The sequence below is a fragment of the Pogonomyrmex barbatus genome, unplaced genomic scaffold (genome assembly GCF_055798465.1).
Source record: "Pogonomyrmex barbatus isolate J1 unplaced genomic scaffold, ASM5579846v1 scaffold8, whole genome shotgun sequence".
Lineage (NCBI taxonomy): Eukaryota > Metazoa > Arthropoda > Insecta > Hymenoptera > Formicidae > Pogonomyrmex > Pogonomyrmex barbatus.
The window spans coordinates 5399061-5418039 of NW_028297182.1; the positions used below are offsets into that span (position 1 = coordinate 5399061).

At 31.4% G+C, this 18979-nt stretch overlaps 1 protein-coding gene across 5 annotated transcripts in view; it reads left to right on the forward strand.

Moving 5' to 3' along the window:
* The window catches only part of LOC105427769 (uncharacterized), a 138512-nt gene that overhangs the window by 81755 nt on the left and 37778 nt on the right, over positions 1–18979 (forward strand). For 2 of the 5 annotated variants that reach the window (XM_089083771.1, XM_089083772.1), the window contains 2 exons: positions 2091–2129; positions 11230–11289. The exons of 1 other annotated variant lie outside the window; for it this stretch is intronic. In XM_089083771.1, the coding sequence (XP_088939897.1) occupies positions 2091–2129; positions 11230–11289 (99 nt within the window). The remainder of the gene's footprint in view (positions 1–2090; positions 2130–11229; positions 11290–18979) is intronic. 2 more of the 5 variants (XM_089083773.1, XM_089083774.1) reach the window with 2 other exon arrangements.

Sequence of the window (18979 nt, forward strand, 5' to 3'; positions counted from 1 at the left end):
AAGCACACTAAAGGGTCAAGCTGTGGCAAAGAGGAGGTGTGCCGGAGAAAGAAGGGGGGTAAAAAGAGGGAGAAGAGGTCGCTCGATCGAGGAGTAATGAGAGCTTACTGAGTGTAATGACCTCCACCTTGGGTCAACGCCGTGTGCCGAGTGAATTGTGGATCCTTTGGGACGCTCGATGCATCCACATCGTTTATTTGGTCATGGTTGATTTCGAAGAGAGGGTATTAAAGTTGAAAAATCGGCAATGCGGAGATTAAGAGCCGCGAGAAGCGGCATCTTCCGAACAAGGGACTTTTACTTAATCTTAAAGATGTTCTCAACTGTCAGACTGAAAGACACAAATTCGATATTCGAGAAATATTCGAGCGCATTTATAACTAAATTTATTCATTTGATATAAATTGTAATTTTTAACATCTTACACAATAATACATCTTTATTAATTAATTAAGTATATTACATAAATAAGTACTTGCATGTTTTTACGCAACAATTCGAAATCAGTTGAAAACATATCGTACCTGTTAACCGAGAGATTAAAAATATTTGTGGCCAGAAACTGTAAATTTTATAAAACTAATATTTTATATAGAAATTATATAAATTATTAATTATTAACATTAGAAATTATATAAATTATTAATTATTAATTAATTGTTAATTATTAATTATTAATTATTATTATTTATTTTATTAATTTTTTTCTATCGATTATCAACAAATTAAACAGAAAATGTCGAACAAAATCCTCCTAACAAAGGAATATTTAGAAAACGCTCGCGAGATCATATTATACAGGACATGATATTTGGCTGCGCCATTTCCGGAATATGATAATGCTAACGCAACAATGTTATTTGACGAGAGTTCGTTTTCGAGATAACGACTAGTATAACGTTACAATCGCGCAAGGTGACATAATGATATAATATTTGAAAAATTTATTTTTTATTATTATAGTTTATTCTGTTATTTATTTATCGCATGAACTGAATTAAAAATAAAAAATTAAAATTAACCTCCGTAGAATAAATAATTGAGAAAGACGTGTATATAACACATCTTTCGTATACATTTAATTAAACTTTAATAACTTTACTTGATCAGAAATTATGAAGCAAAATTTTTAGAGCGTAAAAAATGAATATATAATGTTTCTTTTTACACATTTGTAATATTTCTAAAAGTAAATATAATGATAATTATAATGGTAAATAATTCTTTCTCTCGCTTGCCTTGCGTGAATACCAAAATTATTTTCGTTAAAAAGAAAATCACACAATTGATGTAACAAATGTTCATCAGAAAAAGCTACACGAGAAAAAAATGTTACATGCCTCCTAAATTTTCATCAGGGACAAATTGACTCCGCGAAGGTAAACGATTTGTGAAAGCCTCGGCCATACTTCTGGCATACCATATATAGCCCAACAGCGGTATATATTACACGTGTCGAGTACGGCCTGTCTTTGGTAATGGAACACCCGATGAAAGAAAGAACTCCCTCATTTCCTTTTCGGCACTGCACGAAAACGCTTCCTTGACAGACGCCGATCGGCGCCCGTAAACCCAGAAACCGGTGGACCGCAAAACAGTCAAGTGCATTCGCCTCTTTCACGAGCGTTTTTCATCGACGAACGAGTGCGCATGACTTTGTTTTAAAAATATTAATTAAATTTATGTTCACAAAAAATGTAATAACAAAATTTCACACGATTTCGCAATTTTACATACGCGAAATGCGAATGTAATTGTAGAAAATAATATTACTTTGCTGTATATAAAATAATGATCATTCTTTCACCGTTTGTAAAAAGTGACAGCTTTTCCGACAGCCGAACACGGCTATGTGAATTAATGTAAATTTAAAACTCAATTTTTTTAACTACGTATGTACTTCAAACTCCATCACGTCTAAATTTTCACAAAGTAAATATATATTATATAGCGAGAATCTTGCTATAATTTAATTTTTTTTTCTTTTTTTTTTCATACGTACGTTGCATACGATAAAATATAATTATAGAATGTAGGTGCAAAATATCAGGCATGTGAGAAATGATTATTCTTTTATTTTTTTCTTTCAGAGTGGACCGTTTCGTAGCGAACAGAAATGAGGACACGAGGTATATAAATTACTTGACATTATTGAATTAAAATAGATTAAAATAGATTGACTCTTTTGCTTCTTCTTAAACTCTTTCACTAATATTTCTAACTGACAATTTTGCTATCAATATTCGAATACAATGATGACAATATTGTTACGTAAATTCATCGAAAATTCATAACGTTTATTTCTATTTCTAAATTATTTTCAAAAACAAATTTCATAGCAAATATCTGATATAATATTTAATTAACATTCCTTGGTTGAAAATAGAGCACAAGCATTGAAAAAATGCATGAATATTTTTTAAAAGTTAGCATGCCTCCAATTCCATTTTTACTAAATGTAGTTAATTTCGAGAAGAATATTTCTCAAATATTTAATATTACTTTGTATTTCAAAATATGAAGTCGAATTTTAACATAATTGTCAGTTTGTCTGTTCATTTTTTCTTTAATAATGTATACAAGACATAATTTTTATTCCGAGTTAAAAGCATCGGTTAGATTATCGCATGAAATTTATAATACCTATACAATGTGAGATTCTATGTCTTTAATATGAAATATTATAAAATATATATTTTTAAGAAATGAATATTTTCTTAAATGATATTTTGATTTAATATTAATATCCGATGAGTATGAACAAATTTGATGAAACAAAATTTAAATCTAATTTTTAAAATAATTTTTTATTAATTTGTTATTTCTTATGTCAGTTTAAATGAGAAACTTGTTTTTCTTCGTAATTAAATTTGTTTGTGCAGCAATTAATATTAATATTGTTCTTGATTTTGCAAAAAGTCTTACAAACTTATCCGACCAATATATGTGGATCGAATTCCATGAACTCATTTTAACTTTGTTGTCGAAATGGTGGGTGTTTAAGTACCAAGACCTAGTATAGAATTCGAAGTAATGAAGGGAGAAATTCGTGGAAGAGCAGTTCTTGTGAAAGTATTAAGATTTAAATTAGTAAAATATAATTGACTACCTTACAAGATTTGAAACTTTAACAACATTTAAAAGATTCGCAATTACTTTAGATGTTATTTTTATCCTGTAGAAGAGCACATTGCGAAAATAATCTTGAAATTGTAAATTACGCAAAATTATGAAAATGCGTAAGGACGTGAAACAGCAAATGGCTTTCGAAAAAGTTAGAATGTTATCGAAAAACTGACAATCTTATTTAATTAATCATTGCGGAAAAATATATTTTATATTAACCATGATTTTTTTCATTGTCATGCGTAAATAGAACATACTCGAATTTCCACAGTGTTTATTAAGATTTAAATTTGTCAAATATACATTAGAATGAATAAGAATTAATAAAAATTAGAAAGACTGGTTTATTACGATATTTTTCTTTCTACTTTGTACAAAAATCATCATAAGTTCATCATCAGTTTGACTTGAGAATTTTGTATTAATTTTTGTATTTAAGTGAAATTTCCACTTGATTAAGATTTCTGAGAGACTTTCTCTAGAAGAAAATCGGTGATGCTCTCTCTTAGGACACTTCAGTAATGCCCAGTTAGATGGGCATTGGCTTTAATGCTCACTCGTGAAACTAACGGTGGTGGAGCTTCAAGCTTCCAAACTAAGCGCGCTCTTAGACCGTGTCGTCATCGAGTAGCAGCTGTTTCCATTCAGCCTCGCCCTTCTTACTTGGTAACTTCCTCTGCAGCACTTTTAATTAACGCGCACAAGGCATGCTTCCTATTTCATCTTCTTCTTACTTCAATTTCTTTCTCTAACGATTCCTATACCGAATGAGCTCCGGGCAATTTAAAACCAGGACAACCAGACAGTGTACGCGCGCAATGTCTAAAATATTTCTCGTTTGGGTCACACAATCCTAATGGAAGATTCAGGTCGTATCGATTTCCGATGTACAATCAATATTTTTTTTTTTTTTTTTTTTTTTTAGAAGCTCGGTTAGAAACTCTGGTTTTCTAGAAACGAAAATATCACTACGTGTGAGAAAGCTCTTTAGAAACGCAGAGTCATATATTAAAATATATATCGAACATCAGATACTTTAAATCTAGTATAAACAATATATATCTCCGTTTTATGATAAAACTTCGGAAAAAAAAAATACATAGAAAATAAGGAAATATATAAATAGGCTATTGATATAAATAACTAAAAATGATTATCGTTATTTTGGTTGAGATTACGTATCAGCGATGTTATTGTAACTATATCAAGTACTGAAACCACTGTTAACGCAATTTTTTTTAAAACAAGCAGTAGCAGTAGATTTTGTGCAACACACTGTATGTGTTTCAAATTTTAAAGCATTTTATAGCATAATATCGAAAAGCGACGAAAATATATTTACATATGCTTTGCCAAATGTAAACACTTTCCGAATTTTTTTTTTTTTTTTTTTTTTTTTATTGTACCGACCCTCGGATTTATTTTTACTGTACATTATAGATAAAAAAATCTATCAAACTGCCATTCGAGGTCCGAGTATATTTACTGAAAGGATCGTTTATTTCGATTTTAGGGATAGCGCATGTTTGACATTACTTTTATCTACAATTTACTCGAAATGAAAGAAAACGTTCGTTCAACGTTGAACGAGGCATTTAGTTAAACAAGAATCGGAAATATATTAGCTGTATGATGTCACATACAGAGTGGAGAACTCTGTTACACGTTACACGGCCTTGAGTCCAGCGAATTATTAGCTTGATGTTCAACATGCGCATGTTGCATATATATGCAACGAATGTTCGATTGAAAAGTTGCATCCACGAGACGAAGGTTCGTTTTTTTTACATTTTAGCTATTCTCTCAATTTGCCATATTTCCTTGTTTAAAAATTTAAACAGAAAGTTAAACGAGTTAGAGATAACATATACAGTCACATCTCTGTTATATTGACAGAGATTTTCTCTTTCTCTCTCTCTCTCTCTCTCTCTCTCTCTATATATATATATATATATATATATATATATAAAATATATTTTCGCGTACTAAAAGTGACTTGACGCGAATTTACCTAGCGGTGACGTAGCGGAACCTCAAATTTATTCTCTTCTATATATGTACATATATATATGTATATATGCTCATGCGTTCACTTTTCCAGAAAGATCACAACTTGTAGCAATACATTGTGCTTTCACTCGTGTATAAAAGTAAATTTAGTTTAATCAAAAGAAATTGATGTATATTTACATCGTTAATATTACCGTAAATATACATAGTATTACTACAGCAGCTATTACTACCCGTAGGATTCGTACATATATTCTTCTTTATTTTTATGTCTCTATCAAAGTGTTATTTTCTGTTATTCCGCCGAGTATTCCGATTATTCCGTTTATTCCGTATTCTCCCGAAAGATGTTTAATCAGCTTTCATTTCGCAAATCCAGAATCGTAGTAGACCACGTTCCCGTGATATAAACACTGAATATCCATTAAGGCCGTCCGGATACCATCCATAACAACACGTTACACATTTCTCTTTACACGAATGTAAATACAATGAAAAATGGCGCACACGCGCGCGCGATTACGTTACCATATGTTGCGATAAATGTATAACCTCTATTAATTAGTAAAAGTTGAATTATAAAATCAATTGATATGTGCAAAACTGTTTATATAAATGACATGAAATTTCGATTTCTGTTATAACATTTTTGTTTTAATTGCAAAATGTATTAATTAAATTGACGGAAGAGATATATTTGCGTTAATGTATACTTAAGTTGATTGCTGGCACATCAACCGTTTAATTATACAATTATTTTTGCGACGTTATTACATTTTAACACGCTTAAGAAACGATATAAATTTTCGATAAAGCTTGAATGAACAATGAAAAATCTCGAAAATGTAATTGATCGTTCATATCCAGAGCAAATGTTATTTGGAGATTTTTTTTTCCGAGGAAACATACTTTTCCTTTGTTTCGCGATAATTTATTCTAACATAGTTTATAAAATTGTAAATATATCACGCGTAAAGTTCTAGAAGTTATGGATGTGTGCGGACGTGCGAAAGATAATATGTGGATAAAGATGAATATTTTATATAGGATATCGAGGAATAGTAAGGCGTAAAGAGGAAAGATTAAGGCGAATAGAAACTGAGTGAAGAGGTAGAGAGGAATAAAAAAGCATAAGCAAAAAAAATAAGAGGTTTTAGGACAGGCACAAGGAAGAGAGATTATGGCGGAAAAAGAGGCAGGAGAAGCGTAAGTAGGATAGAAAATTAAAGGAAGGAAAACAGTTAAAAATAATGTTAGAGCATCTTCTTTTCGACTTTTCGAGAAATCAAAAATTGATTTTTACAGCGCCAATTTAATTCGATGCGCCACAACCTTTTTCTTTCGGCATAATTTAGCATACGTGAAATAAAATTTGATTACATATATCGGCAACATATCTTCACTTATGCCCCCTCCAGTGATCTTTGTATATGGCAATATCGCCGCCCACATTATTATATCATCAAGAGGATATTTTTGCATCCAGCTTTCGACGGCGCGCCCGCCGCTCCGCATAGGCGGCGAAAACCGGCGTTCCGCCGGTTCGCGCGAAGCCTTGCGCGAAGTCCGGTCACGTGCGCGCACGAAAAGGGAACGAGAGAGGATGACCCTCGGTCGTGCGACGGACGACGAGGGGAGACTCTCTTTTCGCAAGCGACGATAAATATATTGCCAAACGTACGTACACCGGGCCCCGAATACACCTCCACTACTTCGCGGTGTGCCCGCTGACCCATTTGTGAAACTCTCACGTTACCACATGGACTTTCTGTCGTGCACCCGATTATTACAACACTTTACGAATTACGCGGTCCTTGACGCGGGCCGCGCCAACGCTTGATGCCGCGGAAACGTAAAAGTGTTGAAGTTTTTTTTTTTTTTTTTTTTTTTTTTTTTTTTTTTTTTTTTTTTTTTTTTCAGAAATCATTATAACGACGTAACATAACTAATTAATTAACGAAAGAAAGTTTCATTTCGAAAACGAAAATGGAAAAGAAATGATTACCATATTGGAGAATTTTGGAAAACTGAATTAACATCAAATCATCGTCTTATCATCAAACATCATCTCTTTTTTTTTATCCACTGCTGGACATGAGTCTCTCTTCTAAGGTTAGAGGACTTTAGAGGACATCCTATCTCGCTGGCTAGTGCGAGTTGATAGGGGGATCGATTGTCTTTTCAATTGATTTGTTTGGTGGTATGCGCAACAGGGCAAGATACTCTCGGTGACTGCCATTTTCTTCCGAGAGGTGGTTAGGTCGAATAAAATCAGTTATTTTTATATTTTTGTTATTTGATGCGGTCGGATTTTGAACACGGAGAACAGACGTACAACTCTCTGTGCCATGATCGTCACCATAATTGAATTAAAATGCTTCGTAATAACTTTGGAAGGGCATTGACAACTTCTTATATTATTTCTTAAATATATTTAACTTAATTTTTTTTTTTTAATATTTTCTTTTGATGAGAAGAGAATGTTTTGTATAATTTAGATACAATTATCTAAATTTGATAATATGTAATGTAAATTGTTAGACAAAACGATGTTATTTTAAATCTATTATTTAAAAAATTGTAAATATAATAACAAAATTGCTTTTAGTTAAATAAAATAGTTGAATAAAATGAAATAAATTAATATAAAAAGAAATATTGATATAAAAAGAATTGATACCATACATATTACAAAAAGAACTGATACCATAAAGTTTCAAATTGTTCAAAAAATTGTTGTAAATATTGACAATTATATATTTAAATAAAAAAATATCACGAGGTTATTCCACATTAAATAAAATTAAATATTAATAATATTAATAAATATTAATAATATAAAAAATATTAAAGAACAACGACGAGCAAACCTTTGCTTAGTTGTTATAATATATATGAGTAATTTTATTTACTCTGTCAAGTTAGATGTTCATTATTATCATAGAAAATGAATTACTATAGAATTACTAGATACTAATTATTAGAATTATATAGAGAATTGCTTTCCTTTTAGGAAACACAGTCAATATATTTTGTATGGTGTATTCTAAAATATTCACTGGTAGTGTTAAAAATTTATAGTTCACGTAACATGTATCATACATTATCAGCACTAGCAGTAAAATTTAAAGTACACGTTTTGAAAAGAGTCAAAGAGTGTCGATTGAATTTGAATAAAATTGTAAATGGAAAGCGATTTGCGTCAAAATATTCGAAAATTTACTGGTAGCGCTGGTAATATGTAATATATATTTTATGTGAATTATGAATTTTTAATGTTAGCAATAAATTTTAGAACATCCAAATGTGTCGACTGTGTTCTCCGAAAGTCTTATGTATGTATGGATTAGTCATGTACTACTTGGTCACACGCGTGTCGCTGGCTTCAACATCGAAAATTGGGAAAAAATATTTCAGTTAAATCGATCTATCGAAGTACTATGGATCCGAGATCTATCTGAATAAAAAAAAATCTAAAATATCTGGGATATCGAAATATATCTCGAAGAAAAAAAATGAACCAATCATGTATTGATTAGTTGGCCGAAATAGCCACTGCGATTGGTCAATCTTTAAATACAAAGCTTCAATTCGATGACGTTTCTCAGGTAAGGTTTTTTAAATATTTAAACTTTACGTTAAAATATCTCCGTTCATATTGATAGAAAAAATAAAAACGCTTTTGTTGTAGTTTTCTAGCTATCGATTGAGTCTGATAAGAAATCGATTAAGATCCCGATTGCGGAAATCATTATTAAGATCTCATCGGATCTAATGGGGGGTGGGGGGTGTCTACACAAATTATTCCCTATATGTGCCGACAAATGTTGCGCACAAACATGACCCAAACTACTACGTTAATAATGATTTATTTCTATGATTTTCACTTTCGATAATTCTTCTTGCGAATTACATTCATTTTAATCAAGTTTTTCAAAGTTAGTTTCTTCTTTATTATCACTTTATAATTTACTTTTATTAGTTTTTATTAGTTTTAGTTTCCGATACTTTTGGATAGTTAAGGTTTGCAGCACTGAAGACTCAAATTTCGTGCTTCTTTCGTGCTTCTTTCTTGTAATGCTGCCTGCTAGTTCACCAATGAATCCGTTAGAAATCAGTACGCGTTGTATTATGTATCGAGTAACCTCTCCCAGTCTTAGCGAATGTATCTCATAGCATTTACTGAAATTTTATTTATTTGTTAGGAATTAATCATGAAAATTTTTCAATTTGAGCGAGATTGATCATGGCAAAAAGGTAAGAAAAGTCACAAAAATTATTAAAATAAATAGGAGAAAATAAAATAGAACCACGTGGCTCGATCGCGATTTAGCCTTTACACATTTTCGAGAAAATAAGAAGTGCTGGAAGACCGTATCGGTCAGAGGCCTCTATATAAATGACTTTATCGTACGTACGTTGCATACAGCGATAAAACGCGATATCAACGCATATAATTCGTTGTACATTCCTCTTTTCTCCTTTTACTTTATGTCGTTTATCATAAAGCAAGCCTTTGAAAGTAGTCTTTGTAATGTTAGAAAAAAAAAATCCGTTGCAGAAAATTATAAATAATTTTCTTAAAGAGAGAAACGTGCAGGAAATGCTCTTGTTTCATTTTTTTTTTTCTATTGTATTTTGTCACGTGGTTTTTTTATTTGCAATCATTACATCATAGATGTTATATACATATTACGTAATTCCGAATGGTAAAATTCTAAAAAAAATTGTGATTCCTGACAGCTAATAAATGTGTGAATTGCAAATATCGTGAATTAATCATATTGCATAAGAACAAAGCTGTAAAACTTGATATGTATTAAGTGATAATATACAGAACGAAATATAAATTCATATTGCTCGTGCGTCATTGGGAGATATATTTCTGTACATTTTAAAGTAACAAAATATGCATGCTTTACATTTTAAAGTAATAAAATATGCGTGCTTTACTACTTGGTAAAAAAATAGAAACTTTTTTGTTCCTACGTGCAACGATTTAACGTAAGTTATAGCCTTGGTTTTTAAAACTGCATAATTTATGAATAAATTCAATGCTTTATAAAAAAATAAAGTCTGACACTTAGAGTGATAACAATTGGTCATAATCATTAGAGAGGGATAATAACTGGTGCTTTAGAAAAGTGATGGTTTTGGAGTGATCGTTTCGGATTGATACTAAAGAAAGAAAGAGAAAGCTTGAGACTAAAACTAAAACTAAGATTAACTAACTAAACTAACTAACCTAAACTAACTAACTTCTTTCAAATCTCCAAAACATGTAAGGATGTTCGATTACGATTACGATTACTTCTTAATGGGTAGGTAGAATGGCTTGAGTCGAAAAGTTCTCCATTCGCAAACTTTTATTAAATAATGAGTCATTAATAATTGCGAAACTCGCAAAATAACAGAACAAAAGAACTTCCCTATTCATATAATCTGCTTTTCTATTCATATAACCTACCTATACAAGATAATACAGTTCAAACATCCGGTGTGATACTAGAACGATATAGATTTCATATTATTGACAATCGTAAGGCATTGTTTGCAACAGAACTGATTTTAATTACGTTATAACGGAATTTTATTATACATTGATGACCACATTAAAGATAGAAACGTCGTCTATAAATTGTTATTGTTTGTATTATTTATTTTAAATAGATTAATAGCCATTTACAGCTTGGCTCGTAGTCCGGTTTCTTATATTCAAAAAAAGAGAACAGATTAATTATTTTGCGAACAAATTACAAGGACTTTTACGTAATTGAATAGTTTGTGTTGCAAAACTTTGGAAACAACATCGCAATCTACACAAACACACACACACACACACACACACACACACACACGTATTGCAAGCTATATGAAATCGCAACCTATAAGAAAAAATATTATTTTGAATAATGTGATATGTGTTTCTTATATAACATATATATGTAAAAAAAAATGTTTTAATATAATACATACGTAGTTAATACAATATTAGTATACGATCTCACTGTAAACAAATATGTATATCTTGTATATCGAAAAGTGTTCTCTGTTCTTCATGCCTTTTCGTGTTCTAACTGAAGTTCCTTCTAGGCGGATGAGTGCATTTCCACTAACGATGAAGAAAGGCCTCAAAGCTTCGTCTTTGATCTTGTACGTATATGGAGTCTCGCCTTGCCTTTTATAACGATGTACCATCGCTCTCATGACCTTCATGATTCGCTCTTACTTACGTACCCATGTACGCATTATGTTTATGTTTTATTTACACATGTCACACACGATTCACACGTCTCTTTTTTCCTTTCTGTCTGTACCATAGACTGATTGGTTGACTGATTTTTCATACAAAACACGGCTTTACTTTGTAATATTAAGGAAAAAATATTATTTTGCGTATAATGTGATATATGTTTCTTATATATCGTTTATGAATTATGACACTCAGTCTGCACGACCACAACACGTTGCAGTTATAACGATCTCCGAACCCTATTTATCTACTATTTATCAATGCCTTATGTTCCAAGCTTTTATGTTCTATGTTATAAGTATGTTATAAGTAAGGCCCAAAAAGCTTGAACTCGAATTTAATGTACTCAAATGACAAATTACTAAATTGACACTATGAATTATGTATACGATATTATTATAGTATAAAAATTTATCGCCGTAACTTATGACCCCATTTCCTTGAGACGCAGTAATTAATAATTAAATTGAATTTGATTTTTCTGAGACATATTTTAACCCATAAAATATGATAATCTAGTCATAAATATTGATTCAATATAAACTCAGATGGGAAACGATGATTATTTAGCTTCGATGATTTTAAGCAAATGTATATATTTTTATCGACGGTTTTCTTGACTACTAGATTAAAATGATCATTTCAAAATACAAGAGATATCACAAGATGTAAATATCAGACAGATAAAAAATAGGGTTATCTAATCCAACCTTTACAGGCGTTAACTTTATTCAAACAGACAGCTTTAATAAAATGCCCTATATTCAAGTCTGGTCTCGATCATTAAATAAATCATTAAATGTACAGTTACATGCATGTAACGTTGATATTAGACTAAGACTTAAAGTGTAAAATAATCAAAGGTTGAAACGTTTATATTATTATTTTTTAATGATTTCTAAGATATCGAATTTAGTATAAGCGTAAAGAGTTCTTAGAGTGTAACACCTGAGAAAACTTTATAGTCCTTTGAGGGGAGGACCAAGATAACATGTTGCCTTTGCAACGAATTGAAAAAAATTATTTTATAATTATTATTTTTAGCGAAAATTATCTACCTACGAAAAATTAATTAAAATAGATAAATAAGTGAATATGCAGTGAATAGCGCATATATTTTAAATCTAATCAATATGGACAGAGACAGAACATATATTTGAACAATTTATCAAATTTAGCAAAAAAAGCAAAGATGCCCAATCAGATAATAATCACTTTTCTCATAAAACTGACTTGGTGATGTTATTTGGTGATGAGATTTAAATTTTCTTGCATATATTGTTATATATTTTTGTTATAAATTTTATGTTCAACAGATAATTTTCTAACAGATACAAGAACAAAAAAACAGCGATACATTTTAACTGTAACATTTAAAATTCTGGCTGGATTAACGAAACATTTTTTTTTAATGTATAATCACGAACTTTGAGCTATTTGTAGCCGAATATTATCTAGATTATAATAATTTATTTAAAAAAAGCAATTATTTTTTATTTCAATTTTAATATAATTGTAAAATAACTAATATTAGATAATTAGAAGAAGTCAGTGCCGGAAAAAAAAATTTGGAAAAAAAAATTTTTTTTAACTAAATTTTGATTAGCTTCTATTTTCTCGCTTATGTGTAAGTTGTAAAGTTTCATCATCGCACCACCTTTTTCCATTACTATATTATCAGTTTTAAGCAATGTTTCACCGCGATACAACACAAAACAGTTGAATTATACAGCGTTATCAGTTATCAGTTCAGAGCGTGGTAAAAAAAATTGTAAAAGATGGCACGCAAAAACGATTTTGCGATTTATCTTTCTGCTTACGTATCGGCAAGTGATTTACACAACTGGAACTATTTGCGAGTAACGTTTGAAGAAAAAAAAAAAAAAAAAAAGATTCGATGAGAACCGATGTTTGAAAAGCAACGGCAAAATCTGAAAATATTCTCCTCATCGCATTAAGGTGATCCATGCGGAGAATTGCGCGTGTTTTAACGTTTCAAACGCAGCTGTACATGTCTAAAAAAAAATGATGAATTTTCAAACGCAGAACTTTTAAGAAAGTCGCTTCAAAACTTTCTGGAGGAATACGAATGCGAATGCGAGTTAATGTTTCAAACGCAGTCATATCCGTTTTATAAATTGAATGGTGGTTTGAAAAAAAAAACCTATTTTCCGGTGAATTTGATAAAATTCGTATGAACCTAGACTGCGTTGTATCAAAAATTTATCTCGAAAGATTTATAAGAATTTTAAATTAAATTTTACCAAAGCAAATATTTTATTTTTAATTTTTACCGAATAGAATATTATTACCCAAATAGAAGAAAAGGTGTGCGTCACGGCGGGGGCCCGACCACGGTAACCAGTAGTGAAAATTCATAATTATTATTTTTGCGAAAAATAATCACCTCAGAAATTGAATTTGGATCTCCTGCTTACCGAGCAGGCATCTTATCTTTACCACAGAACCACAGAACTTTACCACAGACCACAGAAGCGTGTAATGATATTTATCGCAATAACGTGTTTAGAACAACACGTCACAATCCAATGACGTACACATATATGCATATATTATATGTACATATATACATGTATATCCTCGAATCTCCACGACCAGTACTCTAGAGAGAATATCTAGGAATCTTTTTTTAGCTTTTTTTATTCATCTTTCATTTCTGTAGTTTAATGGAATTTCTGTGGTTGATGGAATAAAAAGTATTTAGATGGGCATGTGTGTATTTAGAAAATATTTTTTACAAGTATCATTACACCTGTAAAAAAAGGGTATATATTAGATATATATTAGGATACAGGTATATATTATAGAAAATTGTTATATATAATGATTGTCACGAAACTTGTTCGAAACAGTGGTCGAATAGTCCGACAGTGACATCGACGTTTTATTATTTCTTCTATCTCTGATATCTTATTTTCTGTCTTCTTTTAACGGACTTGAACGAAGACCATCTCACAATGGTCCCGCACATGGAATGAACACGCAGTTCACATTTTGCTCTTCATTCTGTTGGAAATCTTTCTTCGTAAGTAAGTCGGAACGAAAAGTCAGTAGGAAGACGATACCACTTCAAATTATCAAAATCATTCTTTTCACACACAACTATAGAGAGTTTCGAAACGAGTGCGTCTAGCATATTAGCATAGAATGACCTTTTCGTCCGCTTCCACGTTGCTGGAGATCATGATCGACGGTGGTGGCCCGTATCGTGAGCCGATTTCGTTCACGAATCGCGAAACGTTCAACGCGATCGATTCTGGAATAAAAAAACAACAGGCGCGCTCCGCTTTCGCTTTCCACGCGAAAAGATCGGGACGCAGCGTTTCGATTTTGATCGACCCTCGTTAGCACATATTTATTTATTGACAATGTGCCAAAGTTATGAAACAAAATGTCTATCATCTTCGGGAATGGCTTACGCGAAAAATACTCGGTATCTTACAGTTGAAGCCATCTTTTATCGTGAGAACGCTCGATTAACTCAATTTTTTTATTATAAATTTTCGATAAATATCTAATATTATAAATTTCATTTTTGAGGAATGTGTGTATACGAAAATTTACTTCAATTTTCACGCGATTTTCAAAACTAGGCGTACACTTTCGAAACGAAGTAGCTCAAATTTATTCAATTGTGAATCGAAGTCTGCGAGCGTGTCTCTTTCTCTACTCTTTTTTTTCTCTCCACGCGCGAGTTTTCGTAATAACCTCGGAGCTCAACAGTTCTTCGACAGGTTTCCTTTTGAATTCTTGGTCAAAGGCGTCTTTCACCCGTTCCTCCCTTCGTTTACGGGTACTTTTGCAGTTTCGCCACGTTTGTGTCGTCGAGCCGGACACTTGGGTAAATATCTACACGCTTTCATAAATTTCAGTCATATATTCGCGGTGATCGGGCCTTTACAATTAGTGAAAGGAGAACTCGGAGAGAGAGAGAGAACATTTCGACACATTGACTACAAAATGTATATGTACGGGCGTCGTTCCCGGGAGGAGAGAACCGCCTGCCTTCATTTCGCCTCTCAGCCGCGCCACCGAGTTTCGAGCTAAGCTTCCGCGCCGCCGCTCGCCTTTCATATCGACTTTTACCAGTCGTAAAACCATATCGCTCGAAACGATCGGTCCGGCATATTACGATCGGCAAAAAGACAATCTTTTGCGCTTACCCGCCGTTTTAAACGTCGCCTCTCGCCAACCGCGTCAAAACTATAGTTTAAAATTTGCAAGAGTTCCTCCTTTTTTATTTTAAAACATATACTTATACTGTTTAATTATACTATGCCTACGTTGTATAATATAAGTATTAAATTTTATATTATATATTATTTATATTATAATTTTTAATCCGTTTGCATGTGTGATATATTTGATGTTCATCAAATGATAATAATAATAATATGATAATAATTAATAAGTAACCTAAATTTACATTAAATAATTAGTAATTCTAAATATCTAACTAAATCATCAAATATTATAAAGTAAGAATCAAATTTTCAGTAGTCAACTTTCTATTTGTTATTGCATGATTATACTCTTAAATAATTATTTATCATTTTTGTGTGGTTTTACAAAAATTAAATTTAAATATTGATTGCGACGATAATAGTAAAAAGTTATCAAAATATTAAAAGAACATATTTTTTACACCTATACTGTTTGAAATATCAGATAAATAGATTTAGATAATAAAAAAATCAAAATATAAACAATATAATTTTATTTTAATATAATTTACTTATAAAAAGATATTTTGAACTAAAATTTTTCCTAATTGAAAAATTTTTGATTATGAATACTATTTGAGAGACACAATAAAATCAATATAAAGAGAATAATTTCAAGAAAGATTTTGAATCAAATAAATTAAATATATATAAAATATACGCATTAATTGTTATATTAGATTAGAATAATTTTAAAAAACAAAATATAAATTTTAAATATCTCATTAATTTCCAATATAAATACTACAATATGCAACTTTGTTTTTATAAGAATCAAAACAAATTTGAAATTACATAATTTCCATTTCGTTCAGAGAGATGCCCAACTTTTACACAGATGTATCGAGAAAAAATGGTAGTATTCTTCAAAGACAAAATTTTATATTTTTGTCAATGTTTCGATATATACGATCAACGAAAAAAACCTAAAAAAACCTGAAAAAAAAAAGAAGAAAATGTTAACGTTTTTGTCAATGTTTTTGATATGTGAAACCTATGACCTAAAATGTAAAAAAAAAATTACTACAGTGTGCAACTTTGTCTTTATAAGAATCAAAATAAATTTAAAAATTACATAATTACATAATTTCCATTTCGTTCAGAGAGAGATGCTCAACTTTTATATGGATGTCGAGAAAAAAACAGTACAGTAATACATTCTCCAAAGACAAAATATTAATGTTTTTGTCAAGGTTTTGATATATGACATGTATAATCTAAAATAAAAGATGTTTTCCAAGTAATACAAATTTCTTCTCTCGGAAATTTACCTCGTAGATAGATACTGATACTTGGGAGAGTGTAATCAAGTTCAAGAGGTCGAAATTAGCAAAATGAGGACACAGTGAGCTCGTAAATGTTCATCCGCCTTCGGGACGAAAGACCCGCGCTTCCATAAGCAGCGATGTCTCGGCAAATCGCGCTTATTGCGTTCGATGATTGTCTTGACTCATCGTTAGCGAATGTCAGCGAATGACGTTAAGAGCTCGTTGATGCCTCGTTGAAGAGAATGTCGAACGACTCGTATGACTTTAGAGACATTTATCCGATACTTCTTTGATGTTGTCGAAGTATTACTTTCTGAAGTGTTACGCGTTTTTCTTGCTTTCTATGATTATATTTTTTTATATTAGAAAATTTAGAAGATATATTGGCTATAATTTTTTGAATATATATTTAAAAATATGTTTTACTTTATACGTATGTTATTCTATAAGCACATATATTAATGTCTCTTTAAAAGATTATTTTTCTTAATTTTTAATTTTCTCTTAATATCAGTGTAATAAATAGAATTATTAAGCTTTTCTGAATCATATACGTAATGTAATGTTCTTAAAAAGATTCGGTCATAAAACTATTATCGCAAATAAATCATGACGTATCGATAATCTATCTTTATATCAAAGCTTCTTGTATGAATTTGTTATCAGCCTTACCGAAAATCTCAAAAAGTTTCTATATTGATCTTTGACAATATTTTTATCGTCGGTGTACAAGGATATAAATAATCTCTGTAGGTTTATCTATAATTATCAGTAAATAAAAATCGATTCATTTTTATGAATTTTTTTCATTAATTAAGAAAGGATTGAATGTGCAATATTTATCCACCAATCTAATTCACATTAAATTTATCCTTGAACGCAAAGCAAGCAAAATGAAGTATCTATTATTATAATTCATCGCTAGCGGCGTAACGATGGATTCCTGTTTACAAAAAAACTGTTTATCAATTGTACATTGTAGGAAAAAATTCCACTAAAAAAAAGATACATGTATATTGTAAATCGTGAAAGGAAAGATTACATAAAATTCTCGCGGTCACCATCTAATCCTCAATGCGTAAAAGTCACGTTACGAAACATTTTTTTTTTATCTTTTAATACTTTTTTCAAGATATATTACGACGATAAGTTTGAACCTTCGCGCAAGCGCTGTGAAACTTTTCCATTGCTACCGCATATCACTTTGACCCTGTTTAAATACTTATTTAAATTTAAAAGATTAATAAAAAAAATAATATTCAATAACAAAACATATATATAAATACAGTATAAAAAATAAAATAAGTTTTTCTACTACATTACTCTATATTGAGATTATAAGGAAAACATTTTTTTTTTTTCTTTCCAATCTTTGATGAGATGAGAGATATAGAGATTAAATTTTTAAGTTTAATTTAAATGAAATTTAGTAGAGTTTTAACCCGAAGTTCAATTTAAAATATCATAAGACATTTAATTCGAGACTGATAGAAAAAAAAAATGTGTCATTTAATTAATTTCACATTAGGGTCATTTGTCACAATGTTTAATAAGAAGAAACATCACGCTCACGAAACGTGTGTTATCGAGCACGTTTTACACGGGACGTCTGGTCGTCTATCTGTATCACACAAAGAACGCTTATTATGCTTAACGTTAGGCATGACTAAACTGTCTTGTCTGTTACGAGATCGTTATGCGATCCTCTGTCGTCACTCGCGCGGCTGTATCGACGGCGAGAGAGCGTGATTCGCGGCGCTGCATTTCCCCACGTTTCTTCGGCAATCTCCACCACGGCTGTTGTATTATGCCAGAATTGGAAACGTGCCTGAGAAGCGCAGTCTCTCTCTCTCTCTCTCTCTCTCCCTCCCCTCCTCTCTCTCTCTCTCTCTCTCTCTCTCTCTCTCGTGCAGTCTCGCGGGAGAGATGTGTGACGGGAAGAACGTGAGACGCGACGCGCGCGCTTTGGCTCCTCGTCCTTTTCGGTTCCCGGCGGGATCAGAAGGGCGAGACCAAGATCGGTCTACCCACCCGTTGGTCTCCAGACAAAGAGGACAAAGGCCCAGTTCTGGGCGCGC